General features: G+C 37.7%; 1 protein-coding gene across 17 annotated transcripts in view; it reads left to right on the forward strand.

Moving 5' to 3' along the window:
* KMT2C (lysine methyltransferase 2C) overlaps window positions 1–20,799 on the forward strand; it is a 199,806-nt gene that overhangs the window by 91,554 nt on the left and 87,453 nt on the right. For all 17 annotated transcript variants that reach the window (XM_087730329.1, XM_087730336.1, XM_087730300.1 and 14 more), the window contains 5 exons: window positions 14,960–15,122; window positions 15,818–15,989; window positions 17,836–17,950; window positions 18,819–18,991; window positions 19,743–19,903. In XM_087730329.1, the coding sequence (XP_087586455.1) occupies window positions 14,960–15,122; window positions 15,818–15,989; window positions 17,836–17,950; window positions 18,819–18,991; window positions 19,743–19,903 (784 nt within the window). The remainder of the gene's footprint in view (window positions 1–14,959; window positions 15,123–15,817; window positions 15,990–17,835; window positions 17,951–18,818; window positions 18,992–19,742; window positions 19,904–20,799) is intronic.

Consider the following 20,799-nt stretch of genomic DNA (forward strand, 5'->3'; position numbering starts at 1 on the left):
GGGTTACTTAGGCAGCTCAAACCTCCTTTCCTTAAGACGGTTCATATGGCTTCATCTAAAGGGAAGTATTTGATTTTTCAGCCTCACCTATTCCTTTTTCTCTCCCACTGCAGTGGTGCTGCTGGTTTCCCGCTGCGGTGCCAGGAGGCTGTTCTGTGGGAGCTCGCCCTCTGAGCGCTCCCTTGGCACTGAAGTCAGAAAGCAGAGTCAGCCTTAGAGTTTTCAGTCTGTGGGGTTTTTTTCAAGATGAATGCTTTGAAAAATGCACCTTTCTTGAACTCTAGATGCCAAATATGTGGGTACTAGAATTGGGAGAGAGATTGTTGCTACAAAGACGTTTCTGAGAGGGTTTTGATGCTGAATAGACGATAGGCATTGCAGATGCTAAGGGCAGTCTGTGAGGTGTAGGAAGCAGACAAAATGGACTGGGGGCACTGAGAGAGAAGCAGCAATAGCCCAGAAATGAAAGCCGAAAAGCCTAGCTGAGAAACATGAAAGGGCCTATGTTCCTGAAGGAATTTCCAGTGCAGGTTTCCTTTATTCAGTAACATTCACTGAAATAATTTACTGAAAGCTCTGAAGTGAAATTGTTTAGTGTGTGTTCCAAACTGGTGAAGTGTGTTTCACAAAGACCTTTTCTTCCTTTTTGCATGACTTGAGTAGAAAACACTTTTTTCATAATACACCCAAAGAAATTCTCTATATTCTTTTTTTTCATCTCCCCCCCCCCCCCCGGGGTGTCTTTCTTAAATGTTATTCTAAGCATTAAGGCAGTGACATACTAGTTCACGTTGAGGTGGCACTCTGTTGCTGGGCATTTCATTTCAAGACTTTATGATTTATCTATACCAAGTTATTTTGGGGGCTTATGTGTTAAAAACAGAGAGAACCTGATCTCTGAAGAGTGAAGAAAGCCCACTAAAGCAAAATCGCGCTCTCTTAAATCAAGATTGTACCTTCTTCCTCAGCTAGTGCTTCAGTTTGCTGGTGGGACTGACCCAGTTTGGTGCTTTGTTATAGAAGATGAGAAGACGGATACTTGGGCTCTCCCTTTTTCCTGTCTTTCTGTACTCAGCAGCAGTACCATAGTCCTTCAAGGTCTACAAAAGAAAGAAAATGACAATACAATGCCCCCCAATGTTAAATATGGAATGAGGAAATAACAAAATGTCCTTTCAAAAATCTATGAAAATATTTACAAATTTATTTAAATTGTTATCCCATTAATGTTTACAGCAGATAAGAAGACTGGAGCTCTATATATTAAAAAAAGGCAGGAAGCCGTACCCATCTCTTAACAAGCATGCCAACAGTAAGCCCATAGAGACTTGTACCAGGAAGTGTAGCAGTACCACCTACCTCCTCATTTTTGTAGGTATTTGAATGCAACCCTCATTTTCCTACCTTACTACCACCTCACTTGTGGCTCCTTCTTATTTGAATATTTTATATTCAGTCTTTTCCATAGCTAATGTGGATCGATCTGTTGGGGTTTTTTTATGTTAGTGCTTAACGGTCTAATTTTGCCTTTGTGTGATGGTTACATTTATGAAAAAAGACGAATCAGTCTTTTGTAGTTAATATTGGCTAGTTTTAGACAAGGACAGGTCCTTATGCTTTCAGCATTGTAGAAATAAAAAGGCGTCTTCCTTGCCTTCAGAAGCTTGCTCTTTAATAGACAGCGCATGAATAAAAGGGGAAAACACCCCTATGGGACAAGTTGTAGGTATATTTGCTGAGCTGTAGCATTGTTTGGTTAGTGTTAGACAATTGACTCTAATCTTGGTTTTGTAGCAGTTTCCCTTTTAAGTAGCATTTTATTTAGAGCATGTCTTTCAAATTTTTCATGGATGTGGGTCACATGCTTTTTTTTGAACGAGAACTTTATAGAGTTCAGACTCTTTAATGAAATTAGAGTTATAAAGTGGTTTTGATTATTCCAGTCAAAAGAGTCTGAGTAATATTTTTCCTGCCAATGTAAATTATTTTATGGGTTTTCATTTGGGGTTTTCACCCATCTTCAAAAAAAATCATACAAACTTATTTTAATTTAAAACTCAGGAGTACTCATATTAGTCTGTTGGCATCAGTTTGCTTTTAAGCAGTAGCCTAAAAACTCCTTCTGAGATTGGTGTACTCAGCAGCTTGCAAAATCAAACCATTAGCAAAAAATAGTTTTGAACTCCCTAAGGATTTTGTTATTGACTTCCATTAGTGTAAGTTCTGTCCCAGAGCTGCAGATTGAACATAAATATTGCAGGCATCAGTATGAAGTAGTGCCACTAATGCAGGTGTCCTTGAGTGTTTTTTTAATAACATGGAACAAATCACGCATGAGAGAGACATCTTATGAATCTTCACAAATGTGGACCAACTGCCCTTCATGTGCGAGTGCATAACACTCGCTGATAAATACAGACGTTACTTGCATTAAAGCTATTTTTTCTAATGATCTGCCCTACTATTGATAGTCATCTCTTTGTATGAAAGAATTAAGGTTGTTTATTTTCATTTACGTAATTGTCCTCTCCATTCTGCAGATCTGACCGGGGAATAAAAAATGGGCAGACAATGGTAGGTCTTCTGTCAATAATGAACTTGCAGGTATTCCATGAATCATAGTCATGATTAATATTAAGAATCCTATTTAATAATATTAATTGAAGAACTGATGAAGTGGCATGTTCTCAAATCAGCACTTCCTATAAGCTCTTCTACTGGTGTGTTTTTTCTTTGGTGATATTAATGTGTTCCTTCAAAGACATAATGTTTCTCTTCAGTACATCAGAGCTGTTGTGAAATAAATATTTGCTTCCTGGAGCATCTAACATTGTAAACCAAGTTGATACACCCTACGTATATTGCTGTGACATGGTCTCACTTCAGATACAATGAGAACACAGGTATTCAATCTGCAGTCTAGATAGTTTTTTTAATAACGCTGCGGGTATTTTCACTAGCCTTCTCACTTCCAATTTTTAATTCATAAAATAATATTTCTTTCTGTTTAAAAAAAATTTCCCCCACTCTGCTTCTATATGAAATTGCCCTGCAAAGAACTGAGAAGAGTGGCAGATTCTGCAGAGTAAATAGTGAATCTGGATCTAAATAAACTGCTGTCAAATATCCAAGCACATACTGGTATGTTTTTTTCCTTTCAATTACTGCAGGTTGTTACAGCAATATTAGGTGTTATTTGTATGGTATTTCCAGGGAGATGTGTTGACAAATCATAAACCTTTAAAAGCAAATAGAGACTTTTAGAGAAATAATACAAGAAGACAGTTCAGTTGCTATCATAATTCTTTGAGCTTTGTGAGGAAAATGCTCATTTTCCACACTGTAAATGGATTTGATATGTTGAATAGGTAAGAGTTTCAGGTTTTCCAAATGTCATACCCGGTGAATTTTTTTAATGAGAGTAACTTGAAATAGATGGTGAACTGTTGGGAAGACTGTTACCGTTCTGCATCCGTCACATCAGAATGTGCCTTGGGCACCTCCAGAATATTTGCTTTCTGTCAGACGTAAAATATTGTGATGGATAAATCCCCCAGTAAAGGTCGGACCTGGCAGCAGTGCTTACTCATCTGAGAAACTAAAAGGTCAGAATACTCAAGATGCTGGTAAGACTAGAAGCTCAGCATCACAGTAATGTATGGTTGTACTTCCACTCTTAATTTTATGTGAGCCTAATGTGTTTGGTACTTTTGGAAGTTCATTTCTGTAGGTGAGTGCACTGTTATAGTCTCATGCACCAGTTCAGTGTTTTTCAGCCTTTGCTGAACTCCTTTGATTGAAATAAATCCATTTTGTGGTAAACCATCTCTTGCCTTATGTGTGTTTTTAGTAAAGTATTCATCCTAATACTGTGACAGCATTATTACCTGAACACTACCACAGAATTAGGATGATCATCTGATGTGAAGATTTCCATGCCATCAGATAAAATCGGTTTTAGAAAACAGGGATTGAATCTTGATGGTTTTAACTATCTGAACAGCCTCTCTAATACTACTGGCCTGCTCACATGAATTATCTGAGCAGCCTGTGTCTCTTGAAGAGTTTATTTGTAGATGGTTATGGTTATTAAGCCTAGGAACCACAATGAAGTAGACTTGCCACTGAGTTAGCATGCGGACAGTCTTGTGTTTAGGACTTGTAACCTCGCTGTGGACTTACAGCCTGGTCTGTGTGGAGCAGCAGGAAAATGTGCTGTCCAGAGCATAACGCGGGATCAAAACTACGATTCTCAGAATCTCAGGCTGGCTCCTGCTCTTTCTCCAGGCCAATGTCTTTTGTTGACCCAAATCATTTCCCCTTCACTAGTTCTGATGTATTATTCATGTTATTTCAATGCGGTTTTCCTTTTGTTAAAGGAATGGGATTTCCCCATTTTACTGTAAACATTGTGAGAAAAAGCTTTTAGGGCGTTATTCTAGTCCTAGCTTAGCTGTAACCAGATAAGAATAAAAATATCAAAACCTCCTTGGCCTGTCATTAGAGATTAAGGAAAAGCATTATGAAGAAACAGGACTGTGCTTCATTTGACTATATGCTACATATGAAACAGAAGCTTCGTCTGATTGTTTGTGCCTTACTCCTTCAACAGTGTAAGCAGCTTGTTAGACCTAGCAACATAAAAAAAGCACACAGAATCTTGTAGTAGAGAAAAGGAATTTTAATGTAAAAGAGACCAGGTGGGAATTGGTGCTGGAACAGAAGTAAATATGTATATTGACTAAGGGAATCTGTGACATATAAAGCATAACACTATTCCTGGCAGTTTTTTCCATTTGGTGGCACTAATATCTCTATAATTAAGAGCAATGGAAGTATTTAGAGGAAAACTGTGTACTGTTATAAACCATTCTTTTTTTAATTGAACAGCTGTAATTTCTACCAATGGAACAAACTATATTATAAGAAAATTATTATTAGTTTAAAATGCAAAGTTAAATGAATGCAAAATTAACAAACAGATGGTGAAGAATTATTGTGTTTTATTTTACTCCTGGGTAAAAAGGCTCATGCATGATTGTAAAAATGTCATCACACTTCGTAAACCTGAAAGCAAACAGAATTTGCAGTTGTGCACATCTGTTTTGGGACACTGCTAAAGGGTTAGAAGAATCAATGTTGTTTTCAAATAAGGGTATTCATCAAAAGGCTATCATTTACTTAACAGTTATGGCTTCTGCTAAGCATCAGACTTAATGTTCTGTGGAATTCATTACAAAATTTGGCAGCTTTTTTCTTCACAAGCTACTGAGGCAGCATGCTGCAAAATGTAACGAACAGCCCCTTCTCATCCCCCCCTCCCTGAACCCCAGTACAACAGTTGAATTACCTGCTAAATGTTTGACCAGTAATTTCAGGATTTTAAATTCTAGGTCAAGATGTCACGCTTCACGATGCTTGCCCAAGGAATGTCACTGATGGAATAAGATGGAAAGACAAGGGGCTTATTTGTTTATTTCAGTAGCTAGTGAATTAAAAAAAGGATATGTAATGTTTGGGGATACCGTGTTTTGGGAGGAGGAATGGGAGAAGTATGTGTAAGCGGCTAATTTAGTCAAATTGAAAAAAAAGTAAAAGCCCCAGCCAGATAAAACGCAAAGCTTTTATTAGAAAAGAAATTATATTAATGCTTCAAGCTGGTAGTTTCAAAGTATGCCATCTAATTGCTTTATTTGAGCTCAATTTACAAAAATTAGTGAACTGAAGATGTAGGATTTTGTTTACGATGACATTGTGCCATTTGGAGAGCGCAATTTAGGAACAGCCAAGGAAATGGGAATTATGAACAATAAGGTACTGATTGCAGTCAGTGGGGAAGGAATACTAAGGAGGTGCTCACTAATGAGGAAGGTATTAAAGGCAGGAAATTCTTGTATTTTTTTATGTCTGTACATAATCCAGAGTTCCTTGTCACCCCATCCCTACTATTACCTTGTAAATTAGGCATATCGAGTATATATAGTGACTTTTGCTGACATTAACTTTCTGTTAAACCGAGTTAATATATCTACAAAATTTTTCTTAAAAGAATGCATTATTAAGACTATAAAATCAAACACACAAAGTTAGGACGTGCCGGAAGACAGATTGTCTGCATACAAATTAATATCCTTTGCGCACAATTAATATCTTTTGTGCATATGCCTGATGATGCAGTCTTTAATTGCATGATCGCATGCAGAACAGCGAGTGCCTAGTTCAGTCAATAGGATGGACATGGCTGTCTTAGTAAAAACCTCTTCAATATTATGTTTTTTCATTGTTGTTCAATGTGTAGGTATGTAGACTATTCCAATAGTGCTGAAAGGAAAGAATTACTCATTTCCGCATTTTCTATGATGTTTCTACTATAATAAATGTGAATAACTTGTCTATAAATTTTTCCAAATAGCAGATTTACGTGGCCCTTTTAAGTATCTTGGGCTCCATTCTCCCCAAGAGAAGTTGAATTTTTTTTTTTTTAATACTTAAAAATATCTGCTAATTTGGATGGCAAATGGAAAGATTTTCAACAATCCTCAGACTTACTTACAACATGGCACTGGCATTGCAGTTCTTTCTTCACTTTGTTGGAGTTGTGAGTGTGCAATCTATGTAGAAATCAAGACTGTATTTTTAAGGGGGGAAAAAACCCCCAAGCTTTTAAAAGTAAGGCTAAGAACTAAAAAAACTTCAGAAAAAAAATACTTAGTGCCCTGCCCGATGTCATAAAGGAGCTCTATGAAAGAAGCAAAACTAGATCTGTTTTGCAGGTCATCAATCAGTTGCCATAACTTAAGCGTTTTTTTCTCCCCCAAGCAATCTACAACTTTTTTCAATACATATTTTTCCCCTCTACAAATTAAGCACAGTCCTAGAAGTAACAGGTTTCTTTAATGCAGAGAGTCCATTTAAGAGGTCTATTTTGTGCACTAAATCCATGTTTGATCTGCAGTCTTTTTTGTGTTTTAATGTACATACATAGTTATAGCTGGACATTTGTGTGTCTGTTGGTTCCTTTATCCGTGTCTCTGTGTATGTGTGTTGCCTTGTAATTGTCTGACCATGTAATTTCCTTGCATCAGGGGAAAAAAAGGAAAAGGCAGACCTCCCAGACGGCAGGTTTGAAGCCTTTATGGCTACATACAGACCTCTGCTATTTGAGCTGGCTACGTGATAGCGATATAGCACTAGGAGTCAGAGGACAGTGTACTTTTCCTCCTTGTAGTCTTCATCCAATTTCAGTTGCCTCAGACTTCTGACTTTTTGTACAAGTTGATTTTTTAGCCACTTGTGCTCTTCCTCGTTCTTCCTGCATCCCAGCTCCTTAACGTTTCTATTCCCTTTTTCCCAGATCCTTTTGAGATCTGTCCCTTCACCACTTCCTATGTCTTAGCACATCAGTTCCTTCAGCTCTTTATCCAATTTTAGTGCCCAGTTTTAGTTAGTGGCCCTTGAAGTGTCATTCCTGCCCCTCCTCAGCTTCCGCCTCAGTCCATGGTTTCTCCTCCCAGTCTCATCAGACTCATTCCTGCAGTGTAGTTATTCCCTTTTGTCTCTTTGACCTGTGTTTGTCCATGTGCCTGTATACTGGATGCTCTCATTCCCCAGACAATTTGACAGTAGTATCAAGAGCCTTAGGGATGTCTGCTTTCCATTCCAGTGGTTTATTGTGCTTAGGCTTAGAGTATTTATTACAGACTTCCCCTCTCTAATCTTTGTCATACTGAAGCAATCTTTGCAGAAAGTACATGTAGTCCGATCAGCGCTAGAAATTGGAGAGGATCAGTCATGATCAATGAGAGTAGATTTTTCTGTGCTTTTTCACTGACAAACTTTTGGAAGTGTTTTACTTTAAAAAAATAGTTTTCTCAAGCTTGCTCACATCTGGATAGATCTGCAGTGTAACAGCAAAAGTTGCACCCCCCCCCCCCCTAAAACTCCTGCCAGATTGCAAGTCCTGTGAGTGAGGTTGTTTTTGAGATGTTTTTGCAAAATGTTTTTCTTACTGACTTTTCTGTTCTCAGAAATGGCTGGAAAGTTTTGACTAACTGTTCCAAAAGTATTTAAGATAACTTAGGCATGTGTTATGTGAAGCTTTAGCCCAACTTCTTATCATTCAGCAAACTTAGATGAATAGAACAGAGTTGATATGGAAGTCTTTGCAAGCAGCACCCATTCACATCCCTTCATTGATAGTGCCACGCTGACAAAACCTTTCGTGTGGACTTAGCTGTGTTACCAGGAGAGAACCTTTGTCAACATGTTTTAGGCAGGCTTCAGCTCAAGACTGTCACCTAAACGTAGATGTGTGTGTTTAAATTCCAGTTATAGGCAATGGAGATCTGGCCGGTGTTGTCAACGGAGCCCAAAAATGGATACCCGCTGTTTGGTCCACTGAATTGCAATGAAGTAAATTCCCTAAAATGACTGAGTCTCTATTAAGTGTAATGGGAGCCTAAACACTTGACTCATATATAGACACTAAATTTAGACCCTGAAGTTCAGATGGCCTCGTCTCAAGCCTTGTGTCGTTTGGAAGCACAATGTGACTGTATCAGCAGTAAATTCGCCTTTCACTGAGTTTTTATTAAATGCCTTTGCAAATGTAATTACGCCAGCCTAGCTGTAGCTACAGAGGATCTGTAGCATAGACATAACCTATAGAATGCATAAGCTGCTTCAGGATCCTTACATGTGATTTAGGAAGGTAGGAGCTGTGCTGGATTAGACAGAAAGTTGACTTCATCCCAGTATCTTCTGCAATGGCCAGTAACAGATGCCTAGAGAAGATCATGAAACAGCAAGCATGTAGCAATGTTTCCCCCAATTATTTTTTTTCAAGTCTCCAACAATTTGTGGCTCACACTGTTCTCTGCCAACAAAAAGAAATGTCTACACATATTTCTTAAGACCTTCCGAGCATGAATCAAACGGAACTGGCACAATAGTCTGTTTTCTGAGCCTGCCAAAAAGCAGCCTTAAACCAGAGCTGATGATTTCTGTTCTTGCCTTGTTTGTCCTGAAGTTGCTGATGGTGAAGCCTAATAATCACAATTTAAATTACATTAAACATTACTGACCTTCTCATTGTTGACATGCTAACTAAACAACAGGCTCGCATGTGCCCTTCTGTCACGGTGGATATTAGATGAGAATTAAGGGAAGAGTTGGTTGTTAGCTGTGGGAAAGCTTAGGCTCACTCAAAACATTTACATTATCCTGAATCTTGTAGAAAGCGAGGAGCTGAACAAAAAAAAATGCTTTTCCTCGTGAAAGTGTGAAAAAAGCAGCCAAGGCAGAGTCTGTGGAGGAAATCATATGCATGCAGCTATTCCTCTAGCTTATGTAATGATGAGGAGAATACAACTTCAAGGCACACAAACCCTTCTGTGGAGCTTCTGAATAGACAGGGTTTGGGAACGTTTCACGTTATACAAGGAAGGATTTGTGCACCATAAAGTTTGCATGTTTTTCCTCTACCTATTTCAGATTTCAAATAAAAAATACTATCCCCCTTAGCAAATGTGCTTCTTACAGGTTATTAACCTATCACAACTGTTAGGAAAAACACCCCTGCAAAACATGAATGCTTTATTGTCCCAATTTTTAGATGCCTTGATATCAACACCATTTGTTTAATGTAATTTTTTATAAAAGTGAAAAAAGGAGGCAACTGGTGGGAAGGAGGAACAAAGTACTGACTTACAGACAGCCTGAAATCTCCACACTTAAAGGGACTTTTGCTTTCTACCTTGATTACACGGATAGTGGTGTTAGTCATCATCATCATCTGTATCTTCTTACCTTTCTTCCTGACTCCTGTATAGATAACTGGGCAGATTACAGACAGATATCTAGCATCTAGATCGTACCTAGAGTATCTAGTAAAGAATTCTGCATTAGAAGACAGTCTTTCTCAGTCACGTGTTGAGCTTGGCCAAATTGCATCTCTTCTGGTTGTCCATGTTTTTTCATATAGTTTTAGAAGCAAAACTTGATAGCATGTTTCTACAACTGTGATTTTTTTTTTTTTTTAAAGCTTATTTCAGAGTACTCGGAGCATGAAGTGGGCAGAACATTATAGTTTTAAATTACAGTTACAAGAGAGAAATCTGAATTTTAATTTCTTCATTTTGGTATGTGTTAAGGATTGAGGAACAAAAATAACTGATCTCTGATTGACTTGCTTGTTATAAGTAATTTCCAAATTTCTGACATGATTAATACAAAAATCAAAAAATTGAAAGTATTTTCCAGTACTCCTGTAAATTCGTGTTATTTGGTACCTATTCTAGTCAGTCGTTCAGTCAAAAGCCATTAATTCTTTTTATGCTGCATTGTGCTCTTAAATGCTTTATGGTACTCAAAACAGTATATTTGACATTAGAGGTGTTAATCGTGATTAGTGTCTATAAGCAATATAAAGCTTTTTCTGTATGATGGAGTAATCAATGAAGATTATCAAAACTACCAGAGAACATATTTCATTAATCACTGTTAATGGTGAAATTTCTTTGTGGTCTCGTTAATGACAGGATGTTACGGTCCAGTTCTCCTTAGTTACAGGTTTATATGATAGCAGTTTTCAGTAGCGAAACAGTCTGAAATTTGTTCTTACAGGTAATACATTAAATTGTTTAACTGAGGACAGATGGCTTGTGTGCGTTTTTGGGTACACTATCATAAGATTAAAATTGCTTATTGTTATCACAGGTTTTGTTGGCTGACCCTTTTAAAGCTAAATAAGTTCATAATCAGTGAAAACCTTTTGTCATTTTGCTTAAAAACCATTTTGCAATACATAATACTAGCATTCAACTTCACTGCACTAATCAGGGCACAAGTAAGTATTTATTCCAAGTCCATATTTTAGCCTTTCTTTAATGTCTGCCTCCTAAGGGTTGTTACTTGTCCAGTTGTTGAGACAGTAATACTATAAAGTAATTCTAAGGGCAATAAAATAATGATAAAATATGACCTCTGGTTTGTTCTTAGTACTATCTGGATAAAATCTTACGTTATCATAAACACAGGCATCTTTTCTTCAGTTGAACTTGTGCTGAGTTTTGGAGTGCTTCAAAGTATGGAGCAGCAGGAGGGTTGACGTCAAGTTGGAATACATCTTTTGTCAATTTTTTTTTTTTTTTTTAATCGTGTAGGAAGGTTAGAAGATGTAAACAGTGAGCTGTTTCTCTTGTCACCATTTTACAGTTTGGCCATCTGTTTCCATTAAAACCAGTAGCATTTGTGACGTTCAGCCGAGCTCCCAAGCCACAGGCAGAACTAACCGTTTTGTTCAGTTGATTTTGGTGCAATTACGATTCTAGCATGGTGGTACGAGTTTTTGTCTTCCCGGAGATTTTCTGTGTGGTTTCTGCTACTCTATTTCATGGAGGATGTACTCCCATACAACTAGAAGAGAGAGGAGGTGATTGATCAGGTTTTCTTATGTTTTCTGTTAATTCACTTAGTTCTCTGTCTTTCACTGTATTTGTATAGCAATGTCATATTTGATCCAATGGGATTAGTGAATAAAGGGAATCTTAAAATGGAATTTGAAAGAGCACGTAGCTATTTGCTTTTAAAAATGAGATTCTTTTCTGTCTGTATGAAAAAAAAAAAAAGGATGTAAAAGAAAAAGGTGAAAATGGCCAAATAGAAGGAGGTATGGACAGTTTTAAATCAGGGAAATCCCAGTAGTAAGAAGTAGCAGACGTATGGATGGGATCAGAGCTTTCTTGCCATGGGCGAGTGCACTAGGAGCTTGTTGAAGAAAACAGTCGGTAACCAATGAAGGACTTTTTGAGTAGGAAGATAGTCTGCTGCCTCTGCTTTAGTGACGTGTATTTTACTGAATGTACTATGAATAAGTAATGAACTATCTCTCTAGCTTTCTGACACCTTGTAAAGTTTTTTCTGTAGAACAGGACTGTAAAATTATTTGATCCATGAACAAAACAGTGCTTGGCTTGCTTTGACAGCTTGCCATTTTCCTATACCTACCCTTTGAATACTTGGATTCAGCTTCCACTCCCTTCACATAATGCCTTATTTTGTGTTCATGCTAATGAAACTGAAGACTCCGCACTGTCTCTGTCTCTGTTACTGCCCTCATACAGCGTGGTAAAGACACTTGCATTTCATTGGCAATGTGATTTATTCCTTCCTTCCACCTCCTACTGTCCTGATGCCGTGTTTTAGTAATAGAGTAGTAAAGTAGTATTGGTTACTGAGTTTATTTAGCAGAGCGTTTTTGGTTTGTTTTTTTTTTTAATTAATACACTTCACTGTTCATATCCTTACTTTCTTCATGAAGATCAGTTAGTCGTAATGGCTGCATCCTTGCTCTTCTGGGGTCGTAGCATGTGGCCTGGTTTCAGAGAAGTGTTGGCTTCTGCTGCTGGAAGAGTAACTCTTCTCATCAACAGCTGGTGCCAGAAAAATCCCTTTGGGCGTTTGTTTCTTCAGACTGCTTTATCTCTCTCATAAATTCAGCAAATGTTGATATTCTGCGCTTTTTATTTGCTTCAGATGATATATACCACATTGTTTGTAAAGTGTGTGTTTTACTTAGCTGCCAAATGCTTTTCATTGCCAGCGCAGTTTAGCAGATGGGTTTGAAGGGTTCAATTAAATGTAATTTGGGCGTCCATTTTTCTTTCAGCATCTTTACATGATTCCTTAAATCAACGTCAACATTTTTCAAGGCTTTGCAGTATTCCTGTAGTTTGCTCATTTCTAATAATTTTATCATTTGGTCATATAGCATTTTGAAAAAGATATATTCTGATTTTACATTTGTTATGTACCATTGTTGATTGGTGGTTTTGAAAACCAGATGTGATGTTTAAAAATGCCATTAGTATTGCTATTTTAATCCATTATTCCCAATTTTTAGTAAATGTTGGATTCTTAAGTTGAATTCTTAGAGTGCTTGCAGTTCTTTCAGAATTTGCTTTCTTAATTAGATAATTCCTAAGGGTTAACCATGGGATGCAACAAAGTCTCTGTTGAATAGTTTCTTGAGGGATACATTTTGGACCTTAATTCCTCCCAAGTTCCTGCTCCTGGTGTTTCTTACCAAGTAGTATCTTAGAAAAATGTGTGGCCTGTCCGTAAGAGTTGAGCCTTGGCTATAAACTGGGCCATCTCGCTAGGCTGTAGGAGTGCCAAGTACAGAACAGTGCAGCGGGTTGTGTGCTGTTTCATGTGCAGCTGCGGTTCATGAAGTTGGAGGCTTTGGGCTATATTTTCATGATTTCACATCTCAGTTCAGAATTTACCTTTTACAGAATCCTCAGCAAGTGTTTACTGAATATATCATTTCCTAAAATGAGTTTCTTGCATGACTTTGGTTTTGTTGGCAGTCCTTAAATGTAATTAATATTGCTACCTTCTTCACCTGCTTCAGGAACTCCATGTTATTGTTTGCTTATCTTGTCCCCCCTCCTCTCCTCTGCATTTCAGCTAATAAAGTAACAGAACACGTATTTTCCGTGTTAGTAGGTGTTAGAGGTGAGACGTCTTGCAGATCTGAAGACTAGACTAAGCATTGTAGCACAGAAACATGGCAGTAGCTATCCTTAGTGATCTGCTTTAATTTCTGTGCCGAAGCGCTTTATCTTTTTATACTGCAGTTGTGTTTAGCATCAACTAGTATTTTTTTCTTTCTCTCGTCTATGAGTTGTGGTGCAGGCAGATATTTTGCTGAAGACATTAAGTTCATCTGGTTTAGGAATATTAGTGTAGCCGTTTAACACAGGCAGCTTTGTGATTTGTATTTTCGTACGGGCTGGTTTTGATATCTGTGGACTCGTAGTAGCACTATTTCATGCCTAATTTCACACCAGGCTTTGAAACACAGAAGAATTATGGTAATAAATATTGTCTGTATTCTAAGAATTAAGCAGATGCAGTATGTAACTTTCCTTTGATTTGGTTTATGTTCATATTTGGATGTTACTTGACACTTGAGCTAGTAATCAAACATGCCAGTGTTAGTATTATATTTTTATTATGAAAAACGAGAGTCCCCGAGCTCCGTTGTTGCTGTATGTTATGTATGCCTTCCTGTGAGCCACTGACCTGTTTTTTCTTAAGTTTACTCCACATCTTACGGTGCTGTGCTCTAGCCTTAAAACGTATTGTTGCCTTGGTGAAAAAGTGCAAAAGCATGTTACAGTGCTTGAGGGACTGTAATGAATCCAAGAAAGAAAAAAGACTGATTAACTGAATCAGAAGGTGTGGGTGATATTTTACAAGCAGGCTGATGGAATCTGTTCCCTCTTGACTAGAGAACTGGAGGGTTATTGGGTAGTTCTTTCTGAGAAATTATTTCTTTACAAATGTGCCTATGGTCTCTAATAATAATCATGCTTATTTATGACTTCTCAAAGTTTGGTGGTGATATTTGTGTAGCCTTGAAAGGAGAGATGAGAAGAAAGTGCTAGGCTATGTAATGCATTATCATCCCAGGGAGAACTGTGTAATGTCAATAAGGTTTTCAGTAGAACATGATATTTCATTGCCATTTGCATTTTTTATTACAGTGTCTACAGTTTGACATTGCAATTTACAGAGCTATGTGTTTTTTAGTTATAACCTATTGACAGCGTAGTGTGGTCTGCCTTCATTACTCAGAATAAGTCTCCAAGCCTCTTTACTGAAGGTGTAGCTCAACTTAGATAACACACAGAAGAAAAATGCTTTCCTGTGACAAGAAGAATCTCGGTCATCAGAGTGCATTTAGAGCGGGTTTTGTTAAACATTTTAGGTTGGAAGGATCTGGGAGTGCCACTGAAAGACACAGTCCGCTAGTTCCCTTCTCCTCAGTATTCACTCCCTTCTACTGGCCAAGGTGTTCGTCTGTTAAATGAGGCTGGGGAACAGATCTGGCTGAAAAATTAGAAGAAAAAATAGTTTTTGAGCAATTCACTCTTTTTTTTTTTTTTTTCAGCGATGTGCATATTGTAAGCACCTTGGAGCCACTATCAAATGCTGTGAAGAGAAATGCACCCAGATGTACCATTACCCCTGTGCTGCTGGAGCAGGCACATTTCAGGATTTCAGTAACTTGTCCCTCCTTTGTCCAGACCATATTGATCAGGCTCCTGAAAGATGTAAGTACATGGTATTCAAATGACACCATTAGTACCAGGTTTTATGAAAACTGCTCTGTGGTAGGATCAGCTTAAGAGTGCATTTGTTTAGACCTGTTTTCCCAGTTCACGTACCCAAGAATTCATGTATGTTCAGGTATGAGAAAGATTCAAGTTCACACTCTTCTGTTTTTAAAGACCGACAATGGTGCACAGCAAAGTTAGTATTTTTCTGGTTTTTTTTTTCGATGACAGAACATGGGAAGCATTTACTCATAACACTTGTCTTCTGTCAGGTTTTAGTTCAAGTCGATAGGTTTGCTTACTTGCCCTTCCTCAAGTTAGAGCAACCGTATTGCAAACACTTCAGCTAAATAATAGGTTTAGATCTGTTAGGAGGTTTATTTTGTACTTGTTCCAGAGAAGAGTTGGTCCTAAAGCTCTCAATTTTATCTTGAGGAGAACAAAACTGTTTCCTTTGGTAAGACTTTATTAAGGTTTAAAGTGACTGTACTTTTGTTACGAGAAGATTAGTTGGGTATATCAGGAAACCAAATGAAAGGAGTAGTTATTAAGTATATTAAATTTGAATATCATAAGAATGATCAAGTTTTGTATGTGTAAGAACTACTAAAGAATTTCTTGGCTTTGTTGGGTTCCTTGAATTGTTCATAGTTTCAAACGAAATAATAATTGAAAAAATGTTTTATTTGTAGCAAAGGAAGAAGCAAATTGTGCAGTGTGCGACAGCCCTGGAGACCTCTTAGATCAACTTTTTTGTACTACCTGTGGCCAGCACTACCATGGGATGTGCCTGGACATACAAGTTACACCTTTAAAAAGAGCAGGTTGGCAGTGTCCTGATTGCAAAGTGTGCCAGAACTGCAAGTAAGTGAGGCTTAAAGTACATGGAGGAGGACAGTGTGAGATTTATGTGCTGTGATTTTAAAATATCTATTTTATTAACTGCTCTTTTTCCAAAAAGTGTAGATTATTTGCCCAGATATATCTGTTATGATATTGTATTAAGTAGCCGAACAGACCCTTGTGCTGGGAACTTTCTTCTGGAAGAGCTGAGATGGAACTCCTGTACATTATACCCCCTGAGTTACCATTATCTTGGCAGGTTCTGGAGAGCAGCAAAACCTTCTGACTTTTTACTCCTTTTATACAGGAGGATTTTTCTCAAGTTTACCAAAATAACAAATCAGTTTAATGTGGTCCCTTTACAGTCTGGGAACCTGTGTTCTTACTCAGCTGACGTTTCAGCTGTGCCTGTTCCACGTAGTGGGTAGGTCCCTGCATTAAACCCTCTGCTCTATTTTGTAATATCTTTCAGAGGCAGTTAATGAGTCATTATGAAAACAAAAACATGGCTTAGTTGAGCAAAGAAAAGAAGTGACATGAGTGACCATGGTTGAATTGTTACGCCAGACAAACACTGAGTCAACGAAACATAATTGTTGCGATATTATAAGGGTTCACTTAGAAAACTCTGACCGCTTGTACACTTGTTCTCATATAACCTAACCTGATGGGCACTGCAGGGTTCTTTTGCTTGCTGGTTTTTCTTTTTAAAGGGCTTACAAGAAAAGAAATAAAGACTTTTGTTCAGCTTTAGTCAGATCATTTGGGACAGTATGAAGGAAAAAAGCCACTTCACTACTGCCTCATGTACCTGATCAGCCAGTGCTTTGCTGTTTTCCAAGCAGAACACTTGGTATTTGTCAGCATTCAGATTCACCTGCTTTAAAGAACATTGTTCCCTGGTCACACGCAGCTGATAGCAAATGCCAGCAATGAAGTTGTAATAGTGGAGCACATTCCAAAAAGTATCCCTAAAAGTGTTGTACTGGGTAATTACGGTATTTGCTAACAAACCCTCTCTCTAGTGGAAAAGAAGAAGATGTGATGTTTTCACACCTATTAGTTTATGCAGTATGGCAGTTATATGCCAGTGTTGAAGAATAGCATTTTAAGCATATCTCCAAGCAAAAAGAGAGCATTTACTGTTCTTTAAAATATCAGGTCGGCCAGGTAATGAAGTATTATCTAGTATGTGTAATGCCATATATTGTGAAGCTTTACCCAGGCAAATCTTGTTGCATACTTATTTATTGAATTAATTTATTTAAACTAAGGCAGAACAATGCCCTTAGATATTACCAAACTATTTGTCTTAGTCTCGGCAAATTTATTTTATCACTGAAATTTGTGGTGGAGCTCTGTAATACATGATTGTAAGAAAATTGAAATCTCTTCCTTTAATATTTGTTTTGTTCTTGCAGTCATATTGGTTGACACTGTAGGAGCTCTGGTAGTCAGAGGTGATGGCTCGTTTTCTTCTTTGGAAAAAATACAGTCAGACTGCTTGTAGTAACAAGTACAATTGCGTGTTCTTTTCAGAAAGAAATAGAATACATATTTCAGATTTTGAACTGATTTCAGTACAGAAAGGCCATTAAATCTGCCTGCATTTGTGTAAATTAAGGTGGGCTGATTTCTAGAAGTTGGAATGGCCACGCAGGCTCAGCACTTGTTAGAGTAAGCATAGTGGTCTCAGTTCATACTTAAGCATGAATTTGAGGGCATTATCTTTGGAGCTATTTGTAAGTGATATTCATATATTTTCATGTGCTCAGCCATGTGTCTTCCTGTTTAGAGTTTTCATTAAATAGATTTTTTGTTATGGCTTGTTTAAATAATTTTTTTAACCACTTGTTACTTTTCTCAGACATTCTGGGGAAGACAACAAGATGCTGGTGTGTGATACATGCGACAAAGGCTACCATACTTTCTGTCTACAACCGGTTATGGATGCTGTACCAACAAATGGTTGGAAATGTAAAGTAAGTTGAAAGATTTCAGAATCATTCCTTATCATTATAGGGGCCCAAATTTTATTATCCACATTATGCTGTTCTAGGTGTATGGCAGACTGCTGTTGCAGTAACATAACTTGTAATGTCTGAAGGAATCCCACTTGTATGTAATCATGTGGCTCTACAGCTGCTCTGTGAGGGTAGCTGTCAATGCAGGGGCTGAAGCGGCCTATGTAGGACAGTAAATCAACCCCCATAGTGGAAAAGAGAAGTGTAGGATCCAGGTGGAGTGGATAACCTCCACTTAATGACAGCTGTTCTCATGATCTAATGTAAACTAAAATGTAAACTAAAACCTATCCAGTAATATATGTAATCTATACTTGAAGGCTCTTTGTCTTCAACTACTTCTTGCTCTTTGTATTCAACTTTGTATTCAACTACTTCTTCCTTACCAGAACGACAGTTCTGCAGTTCAAGGGTTCCTTTGCATTTGAGGAGAGCAGGATGGATTTGTTGTTTTATCAGTAACTTTATGAGTAAGCGTAAGCAATAATAAAAATACAATTTCAGCATAACAAGGGAAGTCCCTGTACATGGGATGTATGTAATTTCATAGTCATTTTGTGGCAGTCCTAAGACAACTGAGATTAGGAATAAAAAAGTTTGGTCTCACAAGAAATATTCTTTTCAAGTCAGGGAGTGGTGCAAGGAAACTCTTCTTGCTGTTGCACAGGCTCTTTATGCTCTGTTATCAGATCCTGGATAATTTATTAGTGTTATCAAGGACAGAAATTTTCTTTAATTTAATTCAAAACAGGAAAATGTCAGTTAATGGCAGTTCTATCACATTGTGAAATATGATTATTAACAACTAAATTCTTGTGATCTCTAGAACTGTAGAGTATGTGCTGAGTGTGGCACACGAACAAGTTGTCAGTGGCACCATAATTGTTTGGTATGTGACAGTTGTTACCAACAGCAAGACAACTTACCTTGTCCTTTCTGTGAAAAACTGTGCCTCCAAGACTTCCAGAAAGATATGTTGCATTGTCACATGTGCAAAAGGTAAGAATCCTAATTTTTGTTAAATTGTACTACAATGCCTAAAGCTTATGGTGAGCTGGATGACATTGATGCATTTCTGTGAAGGGTGTAGACTGTGTTTGATGTATGGTGCTATAGTGTCTTGTGCAACATCTTGATCCTTCGCCCCTAAATACAAGGAACAATAGTAGGTAGTATTTTAATCTTAGCAAATAAGTATTAATTGGCAGTTACCTGAGGTGTACAGAAGAATATGTGCTGCTGCTGCTTCTTATATTGCATCTGTTTTGTGAGTAAGCAGACTGGAAGAGTCATCGTCCTAACTTGTAAAGACTGTTGCATAAACAGGGCATTGTTTGCAATGGTCTATTTTTGTTAAATTTTCCATTAGGTGTTCTCTGTTTAATTTTATGTGTTTTGCTGTGCCGGTAATTAAAAAAAAGGCACTATTGGGAATCTTTTAAGAATGTAGACTGTGTTTCACATTCAATGTTACTGTATCTTGCTGTGCAATGTTGTGATATTGCTATACATGTTGTGGTGTCCAGTTGGTTTTAGTGACACGTTAGGTCTTCATGTTTAAATTTGTTCACTGCTTGACATAGTGATGTATCATGCTTATTTCTCTAAAATTCTCTGTAATAAAGCATTGGTTGCAATTTTTTATTTCCCCATAGGAATGGAAAACAGTGCTGTTTTTAAATTGATTTTTACTAGGATACTTTATATTTTTATTATTAAAATCATAGTCACACTAAATTAATCTCCCCAGGTGGATTCACATAGAATGTGACAGATCTCCAGGTAGTGAATTGGAGTCTCAGTTGAAAGACTATGTCTGCACTCTTTGTAAACAAGGAGAAGGGGATCAGACTCAGTCATGTGATGTAATGGACACTTCTGAACTCATTCCTGAACCTGACAGTATAGCAGGTAATCAAACATGACCTTTGTATTTCCAAAATGCTAACATCAAATAGAAATATCTGCAGCTGCCTCACTAAGTCTTTTGTGAACCAGCCACTCATATTCTACTCTGTGGAGTTCATCTATTCCTTTATTTAGCAGCAGCTTCTCAAGCAATCTGTGGGTGAGCTGTCTTCTCAATGTTCTTTCTGGCTCCAGGATCCTGTATTAGAGACGGGGCAAGTAAGCCCCTTAATGGTGGCTCTCAACCTTCCAGCTCCAGCTTCCCAGCCTGTAGTTGTAAACTTCTCTATTTTTTTTTTTTTAATGTGGTACAATTCATAAATGTATTCATTTGACAGCCTAACTGTGGTATTCATTTGTGCCTAACTACCAGGCACAAGCCAGCTTCTCTGTTCCTAGAGACATCCAGCTTTCCTGTTTCCCTCTGGCTACTTGCCAGTCTCATAGTGCCCGTTCTCCTCACTGTGTCCAGGTAGGACACAGCAGTGGAAGCTGGACTGTGTTCAAGGGACAGGTCTATTTAACAAAACAGCTTTTAGTCAAGCATCCTTTTTCAAAACAATATATGATTAGTCACCTTGTTTCTGAGATTCTTGTCTAAATGGACAAAGCAAGCAAAAGGTGGAAAGGGAATTTGCAGAAAAGTGTATGTTGGACTCTCAGGCAGCGTATTTAGAACATTTAGGAAGATGTCCAAGTAATATCCAAAACTTACACTGGAAAAGCTCCCAGTCTTCTACTGAAAACCCTTTTGAATAAGTAACAGGTTTATTTGAAAAGCTAAAGTTAAAAGTAATACTTCTGTTAGGATTTCTAGCTAGAAGAAGCATTGACAAGCATACTCTTCTCCCCAAGGAAGAACAGGACTGTCATCTCAACTACTAGGAGTAATCTGGAGC

Source organism: Nipponia nippon, unplaced genomic scaffold (genome assembly GCF_047370975.1).
Source record: "Nipponia nippon isolate SJK-2023a ecotype South Korea unplaced genomic scaffold, ASM4737097v1 scaffold_1, whole genome shotgun sequence".
NCBI lineage: Eukaryota > Metazoa > Chordata > Aves > Pelecaniformes > Threskiornithidae > Nipponia > Nipponia nippon.